The sequence below is a fragment of the Buteo buteo genome, chromosome 4 (assembly GCF_964188355.1).
Source record: "Buteo buteo chromosome 4, bButBut1.hap1.1, whole genome shotgun sequence".
NCBI classification, from domain to species: Eukaryota; Metazoa; Chordata; class Aves; order Accipitriformes; family Accipitridae; genus Buteo; species Buteo buteo.
The window spans coordinates 24,818,415-24,830,748 of NC_134174.1; the positions used below are offsets into that span (position 1 = coordinate 24,818,415).

The 12,334-nt window shown below is 40.4% G+C and overlaps 1 protein-coding gene across 6 annotated transcripts in view; it reads left to right on the plus strand.

Annotated features, from left to right (window-relative positions):
* The window catches only part of CADPS2 (calcium dependent secretion activator 2), a 330,722-nt gene that overhangs the window by 163,528 nt on the left and 154,860 nt on the right, over nt 1-12,334 (plus strand). For all 6 annotated transcript variants that reach the window (XM_075024996.1, XM_075024998.1, XM_075024992.1 and 3 more), the window contains exon 7: nt 5,570-5,681. In XM_075024996.1, coding sequence (XP_074881097.1) covers nt 5,570-5,681 — 112 coding nt within the window. The remainder of the gene's footprint in view (nt 1-5,569; nt 5,682-12,334) is intronic.

A 12,334-nucleotide genomic window follows, 5' to 3' on the forward strand; every position in this document is an offset into this window, starting at 1 on the left:
ATGATTAGAGTGAAAAACCTGAGAGAGAAATTTGCTGCTGTTTTCAGTATAATAAATGTGTTCCAAATGAAGTAGAAAAATAAATTTGCTTAGAGGGGCTTCTGTGACACAGTGATAAATCTTTGCCTGAAATAAACATCCACCTCCTTGCTGGTAGTGGGTACTTTTACAGTGAAGGGAAATCAACTTTGGCAGAGGGCTCTGTCACTAGACATGGTATCAGCCCATGTACCTCTGACAGCAGTGTAAATATGGTGAAAAGTCTGGGGCTTATGGTTGAAGATGATCAAACATCAAATCATTGCAGTTTCTATAGTAAAGAGAATGAGTAGGTGAAAGTAGAAAAATTATGTATACAAAGGAAAATAATGTGGCAAAATGAGAGCCTGAAGAGGCAGGATTGTTTTTTGGTTTGGGTTTTTGTTTGGGTTTTTTTTTTTAGACTTAAAGTTGGTGTTTTTAGAGGTCTCAAGTATGCTACACAGGCTGCAGCTGGCAGTGCAGTGAGCAACACTGCAGCATTTAGCACTGAAATTATTGTTACTTTTGACTAATTTCTAGCACAATTTTTAAAAAGAACCTAGATAATAATCGGAATTTTTTAATTTATTATGAATACTACATGAGATCCACACTTGTTTTGACAAAAATTTTGCACTTCCCATCTAGACACATTAAGCACCAAAATTCTTCACATTAGCAAAAATCATTGGACAGATACTCATAAATCAATGGCTCCTCCAAATGTGTGGAAGTGGCTGATTTGCTGTTTTCATTGCTTATATACGTTTGGTAGTTAAACATACGCTATTACAAATATAAAGCATTAAATTTTTCTATTACATTAAGAATTGTTAAAGATACACTTTTTGTAAATCGCAATTTCAGAGATTAGGTGAATTAATTTGTGTGTCCTTCCTTCTCTCTCCCTTCTCTCTTACTTCCACAGTTCAGTATCTCCATAGCAGAGCAAGCTGGAAATAAATTATCTGCAATATACTTTGACTCAAATGATATCAAAATGGTGCATACAATTTCCTTCTGTTTTCACAGAAAACCTATAGGTTCACCTGCTCCCCTGTATGAAAAGTAAAATTCAGCTGTAGGATTTATTTTCTTGCAGAAAATATTTCACTGTTATTGCTGTTGAAAGTTAAAATATAAGGAAAAGTAACTTGTTTTTAATTCAGTGCTCAAATTCTGGAGGCCACATTGTTAGTTGTTATTTAAAACAGTCAAAAACTTGTTCAATTAAACAACTAAAAAGTTATTCAGTCTTATGAATAATGTGAACAATCCTTTGTATGGTGGTTGGCTTTTAATCTGTGGATCGGAAAAACGTTTCTGAGACTGCTGTATTTTCTCCAGGAAATTGTCAAGGTGCAACCCCAACCTCAAAAGAAAAATACAAATTTGTCTGACCTATACCTAGCAGCTTAGCTTTTGAGTTTAAAGGAAACATTCTGCTACAGCTACTCCAATGGGATTAAGCAGATGTGAGAACAGGAAATACTAGCATTTCAATAGGTATTAATAAATGCATTTGACAGAAGACAAATGTGTTTTAGAAGAAAAATGTTAAATTTTTGAGAAACCAAGTGGATATAATTATATTAGCACATAAAATCTATAAATTGAAATAAGAAATTACAGTAATAGTGATCAAGATTTGCATCATCATAATTACTGTTTGTGTATTGATTCCATGAATTACTAGGTATCCTCCTAACCTATTTTTCACCATTAAACTTAACAGGTCCTTGAACAGACATATAGTTAGAATAAAAGCCAAAAGCATGGAGAAAGTTGACAATTTTACAGTGGAAATAACAACTGATTCAGTAAATTCATATTTATTGGCTAGGAAGGCTAGATTTATGATCTTGGCATGATATATATAGGATTGATGCAATTGACTTGCAGAGTTCTTAGTCACAGATGATGATGGAACAGTAGCTTCTCCAAAGTTACTGTTTGTGATTACATTATAGGTAATTTTAAGATGATCTGTACACTGAAAATCTGATCTCTTTTTTTATCCTCTCAAATACAGAAGCTGCAATGATACCCATTTCAATGGAATTTGGTTAAAATGAACAGGAAGAATAAACAAATAATTAATTTGTTGAATGGAGTCTGACCAGGTGTCATAAAAGAAATAACCAGGAAAAAAAAAGTTGACACCTGTCAGATCTTGAGCACAAATATAATTTGATGTCAGAACAGTAAAGTGTATTTCAAAATAGACTAGCTTGTGTACACCTGCATGCTTTACTCAGTCTATCCCTTGTTTTTGATCACCCTTAATAAATGTTGAATGCCTGGTATCTTCTTATATTCATGACACAATCTTTACAGCTCAGAATTTTATTTTTAAGATGACAAAAGTTTATTATTGGGTGCTGATAGTGCAAAATACAGTAAGGCCATTCTTATTACTACACTTCATTTTGTACTGACAAAATGGAAAAATGCAAATTGTGAATTGTTATTAGCAGCAACATTCATATGGGTTAGCCTACAGCTGGGAGTTGAATATTACATGTTTTGGTTACTCTGTAATTTCTGACTTCTGCTTCAGTTAATGCCTGATGCATTAATAGCGTGCATAACAACATAATAATGTGCTTTTAAGTGTACAGCATATAGATAAACTCAATTTCTGTCTGGATTACTGGGTCACATACCCATGTTCATTCTTGGAAGAAGCAAACTAAAATGAATGTGATAATGCTGTTATTTTGGCTGCTTTCTCCCAACTTCTGATTTCCAATGGCATGAAGCAATACCTCTGCAACACAAACCCCCAAAGAAACAGGCCTTGTGTTCCAGTAATCAACAAGGAGTGAAAAGGAAGATGAGCGATGAGCCTCGTGTAGTTTGCTGTGATATTGTCAGCTGAGAGGAATATCAGATGCCTGCAAGTAAGCATAATGCTAAAGAACACAATCTTGGATTTGCCTTTTCTAACAGAACATGATTCCTCACATGCTCTTTCATGAGGAATGATGTTGAAGTCTAGACAGTAAAGTCTGTGACCATCTGTTCTACCAGATAATTCACTCCAAAGACATGGTCTTAAGAGACTATGAGAGTTAACTGAAGTCCTGATCAGCCAGGAGTGTGAAGAACAACACGTAGAATGTTTCCACCATGAGCATTAAGCTTTAGGAATTGATTCAGACCATTGCTTTTCAGCCCAGGATTTTCACTTACTGCTGCAGATGGAACAAGGGGTGGGAGAAAGATGTCAGTCAAGGCTAGTGACCAGATGTGATGTTGAAGATGATTTCTAGTACTACATGAGTGCCAGCAACAGGTGGATGACCCCTTGTTAGTCCCATCCACATCAGTCTTTCGTGCATCTAAATTAGAGAAGCAGCAAATTCTGCCAGGCTCCCTCGGCAAGGCTCGCGTGTGCCCTGTCCCTCCTTGCTGTGTCCTACAGAAATGGAGCCTGGGTATGTGTCTCCAGCGACAGCTGCATCGCTTTCTGGGGAGGTCCTGGAACCAGATGCTGGGGTGCCCAGCCCCCAGCACATGCTGTAGCACGCACCTGCTGCTCAGCTTGCAGAAGCTGAGCCACCACTCGTGATGTTCTCTTTGTTGGACAGGTTGGGTCTCTTCTCTTCCCTTTAGTCAGTGTGACTTCTGATTTCTTTTCTGTCTGTGAGTTAATGCTGGCACCAGATCTTTGTAGAGAGGCTTTTGGTTTGTTTTGTTATTTTAATAGGAGTTTCTCTTGATCATTTGTGTGGTCCTATCCATTGCAGCACGCACAGTTCAAGGCTTCTGGAAGCTCAGGGTCAAATATATCCTGGTGCCAGAGAGAGAGTGCGGCTAACAAAGTGCGTAGATTGTGTTTGCGTTTGCAAGGCAGCATTGTTCCTGAATAGTGGGATCTGGTGGGGGAGACTGAGGATACAACTGTCTCATCTTTTATGAAGATGCTTTCGCCTTGGAAATCTCATTTCTGTATTGTGACAAAACCTACCCCTGGGACCGCCACTGGGAAGAGCAGCAGTGCGAGGCATTGTCTTGCCCTGCAACTGCAGCATCTGTCATAAAAAACAGGTTTTGTGACATCTGTCACAAAACCAGGTTTTCTCCCTCTCAGGAAGGTAATTTCTTGTCAGAGTCCCTGTTTCGATTACCACTTTCGCTGAGGCTAAGGCTATGTCCACCACAGACAGAGGGAGACAGCGTCTATCTAATCCAGGCAAGGCAAAGAAGACAGAATGTAATGTGGCTAATTTTCAGTGAACCTCACTTTTGTAGTCTGGCAAGTGTTCAGCCACCTGTAGGACTGGTTTATACAGAACCACTACTGTCTTAAAACTTTTTGGTCTTGGTTGCATATTACTTTCTAGACTTTGTCTTGAAGACTGTAACTTAACATTATCTGAAGGATTTTCTTTTACCTATTAGATCCCTTTGCCGGAGGATTACTACTGTATGTTAATTTTCCAACAATGGAGAGTCCATGTAAATTATTCTTGAACATAAAATGAAAATAGGCTTTTGTAAATGAGGCCCTCTGAGATTTTAGCTTGTGTCACACATCCTTTTATAGAGCATACTCTTAAGGTCACCTGTTTACTTTATTTCTTTAGTTTCTGCTAATCATAGTATCTCAAGCAGTGGAAAAAACGAAGAGAAACTGGAGCTGCACTTACTTCTTGCATTTTGTTTGTGCCTAGTAGCGTAATCAGAATCAGTATTGTCAATGCAATGAGTACCATGCAGTTGTTTAGGAAAATGGAATAGCTTGATGAAGGAAGTTGCAGTCTAATTCATGTAACTCCTTTTTTTGTACCACTGGCATGGGGAGGGAGGGGAAGGCTGACAAACCAAGTGTCTTAACTGAGATAAAAGATTAACAACTGAAGTTTGGCTGCCTAATTTAGCTTCTCTAAAAGCATGAAGCCTTGTGGTGGTAATTATCTTGCAGAGCTATAGTGACTCTGATAAATAACATTTTTTTCCCATTTTTTACATTTGTGTTTACATTTTTCCTGCATGCTTATACTAAGTTGTAACATCTCATAAAACGTAAGGTTTTCTCTGGTAAAGTCTCTTTAATTTGTGCATAGTTTGCTCACCTAAAGTTAAATATATAATGTTTGCGGGTTTTTTTAGTTTTGAGACATCTTTCTTTGCTGAATTAATTTGACTCATATGCACAAGATAGTGAACATAATACATTTAACAGAAAAAAAATCTTTTTATTTGCTTTCTTGCTTTGTTCTGTTTTGCCCTACAAGGATATAATTGCAGTTCTTTGGGTTTTGCCATTAACAAATTTATGACTGATTTTTTATGACAAAAATCATACAGAAAAACCCTTATTTGTCTTACCACAGATAAAAGCCAATTTTCCCATGTAGATATTTAGTCTTGGATGTTTAAAAATGTACCTCCCATCTCTCCCCTGCCCTCTCTCCCCCCAAAGTCTGCAAATTACATTCTAGGAGTGTATTAATAAATACTCTGTACAAAATATTACAGTCCTGTCACTCTCAGACCTGTCCTGTGCCCCAGTTAAATTCTGTTCTTTTATTTATTGCAGATGGGGAACTCAAGGGGATTTCACCACTACGCACCCTCGGCCTGTTGTCAAAGTAAAACTCTTTACAGAAAGCACCGGGGTGCTGGCACTTGAAGATAAAGAACTGGGAAGAGTGAGTATTATGTGTAGAAACAAGAAGTATGTGAGAAATGATGCATAGAAAAGCGAGTATTGATAAAACATGCCATAAAACAGTATAAGGTATTCAGTACAGCACCTGCTTCGCTGCACCTGTAACAAACCATGCTTTTCTTTTAAGGGTGACTTTTCCCAGTGTTCAAAACATGATCTGTTGACTTGGATTACCTTTCAGAAACTTCTGTCAGGGATCCATTATGGTTCTCTGTCTTGTTTAAAACATTTTTAATTCTTAGGTGATCTACCAATGCTTGTAGCTATTCAAATTAGGAGTGAAGAGGAGAGAGAGAAGACTTGGTCTGTAATAAACATAGCAAACGATTAGGGAAAGGGAAGGAAGCACTTAAGTGGTAGAAGGCGGGGGGTGGGGGGGAGTGATGGAGATATGTCAGACTAAAACAAGAGTTCTCAATATGAGCTTCCCTTCCCTTTTCACATTTTCCCTATCTTGATAGGATCATTTATCCTTCTGAGGCCAAAATCAGGGCTAGAGAGTGCAATGTATCATAGAAAGAGGAGGGTAGTGTGAATGAGGCAGAGGGGGTCTGCAAATCTTGCCCTCCCATCCCTCATCTCCTGTTGAAATTCTCCCCTCTGACATGTACCGTGTGGAGGAGAGCTCACGTTTTAATGCTGAGTTCTGCATTCAGAGTCATGGCTGTTTCTCATTCAAGCAAGGACAGCTTTGAGAAGAGCAGGGCTCTTCCCCACTTTGTGTCCTCCCAAGTGCAGGCGGCTGCACAAATACAGATTCTCCCACACATTGGGTCACTTGTTAAGGTCCCAACTGTATCCACAGTATTACTACTCCTTGTGTCCTCTCACATCCTTCTAGGAGGCCTTCAAGGTGACTTGGTCAAGGACGGCTGAGGTGAAGGTGGGAGCTGCATGGGGAAGGTTTCCAGTAGGGTTAACACACTGGCGGGAGCCAGGCAGCTGTTGTGCCAGATACAGAGGAGCCACAGGGGTGCAGCTGAGCAGGCCGGAGTCAGCAATATCTGGATTGAAAACAACAAAAAGAGAGACTGAAAGGGTGGGCTTAGAGGAACTGCATAGTGCTATTAAACACAGAGAAGTTTCTTTTCTGTCCTTGCTTGCTCAGTCCTTTCAAAGAAACAAAAGGGAAGTCAATACAAAGGTGTAAGACAGTGGGGAAGGGACAGTGACTATGCTGGCTACAGTGAACTGTAGCCAGCATAGTCATTGCCAAGGAGTCAGAGAAGAAAAGAAACATGTAACGGAATAAAGAGGCTAAGAATTACAAGTGTTAACAGGATCCTCTTGCTCTGGAACCTTAACTAGCTGAAGTTCAGGTATAAGCTTGGTCTGCTTTCTGATGCTGCAGCTTGTCTGAGTTTCTAGGACAGAAGGTTAAAAAGATTTTTAAATTATTTTAAAGAATGGAAACATTTCAAATGTAAAATACTGAATATAGCTTTTGCCTTAACTGTATCCTGTTGCCCCAGATGGTTTGTTTTGTGGTTTTTTCCTTGCTTCCTCTCCCTTCCCACTCCTGCCTGCCTTCTGACACATCTGTATTTGTCAGCTGGCCAAACCAGTTTAAAGAAGGTAATAACTTTCCTTTCTTGGTTGGGAGTGGTGAGAGGAGAGAGAGAAGATAAAAATAGGTAGTTGAGAGGGGCTGGGGCTGAGGTCACTGGCCTGTTGTTGGATGGAGTTTGACCCAGCTTTCCCAGAGACAAAGCAATATATATAAAAGGTGAGAGAGGAAAGAGCAATCTTCTGTTTCTGTTGCTGATTCTTGCTCTCCTGTTGTTTTTCAGCAGAGAGGCTGCATGCTCTTATCAGATGCTCTGAGGTTTGGCAGTTTGTACCAGAATTAGGCTATTAAAATCATGGTTTTTTGCTGGTTCCCGCCCCCCCCTTGTCACAAAGGACAAAGGCCATCACCTTTTTTTCCCTTGTGTTAAAGCTTGTGCTGAGATTGGTCGCAGCAAACAGAAGTACCTGAGAGATGCTTGGGTACTGATTTTACATTTTATAATCCATTCCTGATTTACCAAAAATGTCCAGCTCCCCTCCTTGCCCAAAAAATACCTTCCGTAAAAGCTAAGTCAGTAAAAGATAAACCTCCCACAATGACCTTATGTACAGCGCATGGTCCTTAGCAGTGGTAAAGAACATGAAAAAGGGCATGTTGGTTGTGCATCAGCCTGTTTGGGCATCTGGTCTGTCCTGTGCCTCCCAGGTCTGGCAACGCGCAGGGTTGCTGGCAGACACCTTCCAGCTGATGGTGGTAAATGCTTAACTCGGGAGAAGGGGGAATCTGCCAACTTACCTCTTTGGTTTAACCAGAGTATTTGAGAGTGGTGGTTGCAAGCTTCAGGGGAGATTGGGAGAATATTCAACAGAATCTTTACAAAATAATTTTAAGGCACTGTATATGCTCATGGTATACATTTTAGCTTTCGAAGGCTTGTTTTGTTGTCAGTGTCTTCATTTTCAGGTTTGAGAGATTGAAATTCAGGTAGCCTTTGAAAAGATGCAGGATCCCACTGGATAAGTTTAATTCTAATAAAGTTTTGCAACTTTATGCCTGGTCAGTACGCTGCAGTGACTTGCAGGAGAGCAGCTGATTCAGCTAGGTTTGTTATGCTCTGAAAAGGCCCGAAAATACTTCTACTGATATTTTTTCTGTACTTAAATTCAACTCAAACCTGCCCCTTCTGAGGTAGGCTTGCTGTGGACACTAATTCTCATCTGTCAAGTACTTTCTTCAAAGCATGTGTCTTGACCTGATACCACTTTTCTACATTATTGAAGTTTGCATTTCCCATACCCTGCGGCTATTGTGAAGGTTATGTTCTGTTTAATCTATAATTAGAAGGCAGCATCAAGCTACATGATTTGAATTTTGAACTTCCATCACATACCAAAGGGTTTCTTCTGCCGCCAAGGGATCAGCTTTTTATGAAAACAGATCTAGGGTGTGAAATGTAGAGCCAGCAAAGGTTTCCCCAGAGCTGCAGAGAAGGCTTTTCCATTGACCCCATCAGTGCATGGCAGTCTTTCACACTTATGGACTTAAGATGTAGGCCCTGATCTCAGTACAACAGCACTACAGCTCCTCAGTTTCAGGAGAAGACACTGCTGATTCCAGAAGTAACTAGTTCATGGCGGAGCAGAAGGAATGCCGGCTCGTGCTTTCAGTAGAGAGGGCAGACGATACTTACAGCTTTATATACTCCCTGTTGGGAAGCAGAGTCTGGGGGCTGCTCAGCCTCTGCTGCAGAAGTCACCAGGTGAGCACCAAGCAACAGAAGGGTTGTTGTCTATACCTAACATCTTCTCCCTTCAAGGCATTTAAGATGTGCTTAGCTGACAGGAAGTAGTATTTACTATGTCACTTGTCTGACATTGCTCTCTTCCTCTAAAAAAAGCCAAAATAAACCCAGTCGTGAATGCTGAGAGAAGATTTTGCTTGCTGGGATAGTCTTTGGGCTCCCAGCTGACCACTTTAAGTGTTTTCAAACAAAAATCAAATCTTAATCTTTTTTCTCTGTTCTACACAAACTGGATGACAGTTGGACCAACTCAGTTTTTCTACTGAAAGAAAAAATGGAGACGTGTGCTGCGCTGGAAGGGAAAGGATGTTATTTGGATTTGGGTTATGCAGAACCTGAGCTTCTGTGTCTGTGGTTGTGTGGACCTCCGTATACAGTGAGCCACTGAATTTAACTTCTAGAAAGTGAAGCAGGCTGCATCTTTGAAGCTAAGTTTCTTCTAATGAGGAAATGTTAAGAACTTACTTTATGCAGGTATCTTTGAAATGTGTGGCACAATTTTTATGTGACTGACAGTGATCTGGCCGCTTCAATAATTTTTGTATGTGCATACAGAAGGCAGAATTGATGTTTGCATTTGTACATGCAACAACTGAGGAAGCATGAAGAAGCCTTGGAGTAAATACTTCTGAAAAATCAGCCTGATGATTTCTGAAACTCAGGAATCTGACACCACTTTTCCTTTTTCAGTACCTTGTGTATGAAGATGTTCAAACCTAGTAATTCAAAGTGACAGCCATTGTACTTGCTTAGCACACATGCGAATACAATGTGAGAACAGCAGGTGGTGTTTGATTGCTGATACTTTTTAAATATAAGAATATTTCAGCCTTGTCGCTCTGACTATTCAATCAAAGGGGAACTATTGTCTCACAACCTGCTTGTCACAGTCAGCTGCAGCCAGCAATAATTAGCTGTGCAGTTACAGGGTTTTTTATTGGTGCTGTTACTCTGGGTGTGATTTAAAGACATTATAAAGTAGCTCTACTGACTAGGTACCCATACTGGCATGATTGCCCAGTTTCTGAATGCTGACTGCACGGGGCGTGTTGGTTATCTTCTGTGCTGTGTTCAAAAGGCCACTGAGCAGAGAAAATTTCGTGCTGTGAATATATTAATTTAAAGCCTGCCACCCTGGGGAATGTGTTTCTCCATCATGTTTTGAAACGACTGAGGTTTCGCAGGTCTGGCTTTTTCTGTCTTCTTTTGAAGTTTGGAAAACGATAAGAGGTTGCTTCCACTCCCCCTTTTTCTCTTGCTCCCTGAGCAGTCTGCCTGTCAGCACCCTGCTATGTCTGGCTGAGTGTTATTGTTTCCACACTAACAGGGTCTTTCTTAGTAGCTTCTCTGAGAATGCTTCTCGTCAGAAATTCTTGAGATATTTTTCATTCAGGCACGCTCTCTCTTAGATTTAGGGGACAGGCTGTTTGGGAAGGACTTAAAGACAACTTTTATCAATTGCTAAGATCCATTAACGTAAGTGTTCAGCTGGCAGCATCAGCAGAGGTCTATTGATTGCATAAATTGCAAAGTCTTCCCAGACCTTTGTCACCAACAGTATTTTAGATAGCCCTTTCACCATGCGCCTGTTCAGTTTTTCTGTTTGATTTTTTTTTTAACCACCTGTTACCCAAAGCCTTGTCTCAGTGTTTCAGCTGTAATACAATCATAGCTGAAAAGCGAGAGATTGCTCAATAGGTGAGATGATGGAGCTTGTGTAAAATACTCATAAGCTCCTTCGGTGATCAAGCTCTTATTAACCCTTTCTTTAGCGGTTCCCTAGGTGACAACTTCTCTAAGGGAGTTACTTTCAAGAGAGCTATCTCCTTTTCATACTTCTACCTCCAACCTTGTCCCTTCCCTTGAGCTTCTTGTGCTTCATCCTCCTGGCAGCAGTGCATCATGACTTAACGCTCAGAGGACACGAGTGTGGTGCTGTGCTTGGCAGGCTGCCGCTGGGGTGTTCGAGGGAACTTCACTTCTTGTCACACTGACAGCAGCTTCTGGCTTTCTGACATTAACCTGTCTTTGGGCAAGGGACTGACATAACTCAGAACAGCTCCAAACTTTCAAGTTAGGGGAGAAAGTGACTGGAGAGGAGTCAGTAGACATTTCTATCAAAAATGGGTAAGTGTCCCCTAAGTAAGGTCGGGGCCAGAGTTACACAAACAACATAACGTTAAAGGGTCTCTATGCTGTTACTAGTCGTCTATTTCCTATCCCAAACCAGCTTCAATAATTTTTGGTCTATAATGCTATTTTCAAATCAGTAGAACAGAGTGTATTTAACTAGGAAATTTTCCTGTGATCTTTGCTCAGACAATGCCCAGCAGCATAAATTTGCATGTGCCAAATAATAATGGGTGCTTATTTCATAACATAAAATTTGTCCTCTCTGCTTGCGCTGGCATCTTTTCAAATCACTATGTTTTGAAACTTGAAAGAAAAAGCCTTCCATAGAATGAATTAGTCCTGTTGTGTGATGAAAGCTTCAACAGATGCAGTTGAGGGAGCGTATGGTTTTCATAGTTTTAAATAATCACAAGTTGAGTTAGAAGTGTCTCTGGTAGAGCACAAGAGTTAGAGAACTTGGTTTCTCCAGTTCATCACGGTGTTTCTTGCATGAACACAAGTATTGTTTATTCTGAGCAGAGCTCGCAATGCTGCTCATGATTAAGGCCATGTGATGTAAGATTCAGTTCTCAATTGCTTGTAACTTAGCCAGACCTTAAGTGTTGAGGCCAAAATTTTTTATCCTAGGTATGGAATAAGATAAATAGAAAGTGTGGGTTTTGTCAACAGCAAAAAGCAATCATCTGTAGCACCATTTGTGCTCTGGAAGAGCACTTCAGGCATGGGAACTTCTTTTGTCTCATAAAATCTTCGGGCTTTCCTGTTGGGGACCGTGCAGTTTGAAGAAAGGACAGGAAGCTGGGTGCCAGAAGCAGCAGAGGCTCCCTTGGTTGGCAAGGAGCAAGGCAGGATGGGGACACCAGGGTGGGGACAGTTTGAGGGTTTGGTCTGCTTTTTGAAGATGGCACAGGCTGTGTTATGAAGAACAGACTAGGTAACAGGCTGCATCTTTATTTTCAACATTGTGTAGTGTGAGCTGTACTGAAGGCATGATAAGGATTTTCTTGATTTGTTTCTGTTGTCATCTGCCTCTCAGCCAGGGCACTAAGGAGCTGCTGCAGATCATCTTCACTTTTATCTTTTTTGCTTATGACGGTGAGCCAAAACTCAGCATAGTCTGCTCAGAATTACCATGATTAACAAGGTCTGGTGCCCAAGGTCTGAGATCTCAAAATGTGCATTAGACCAC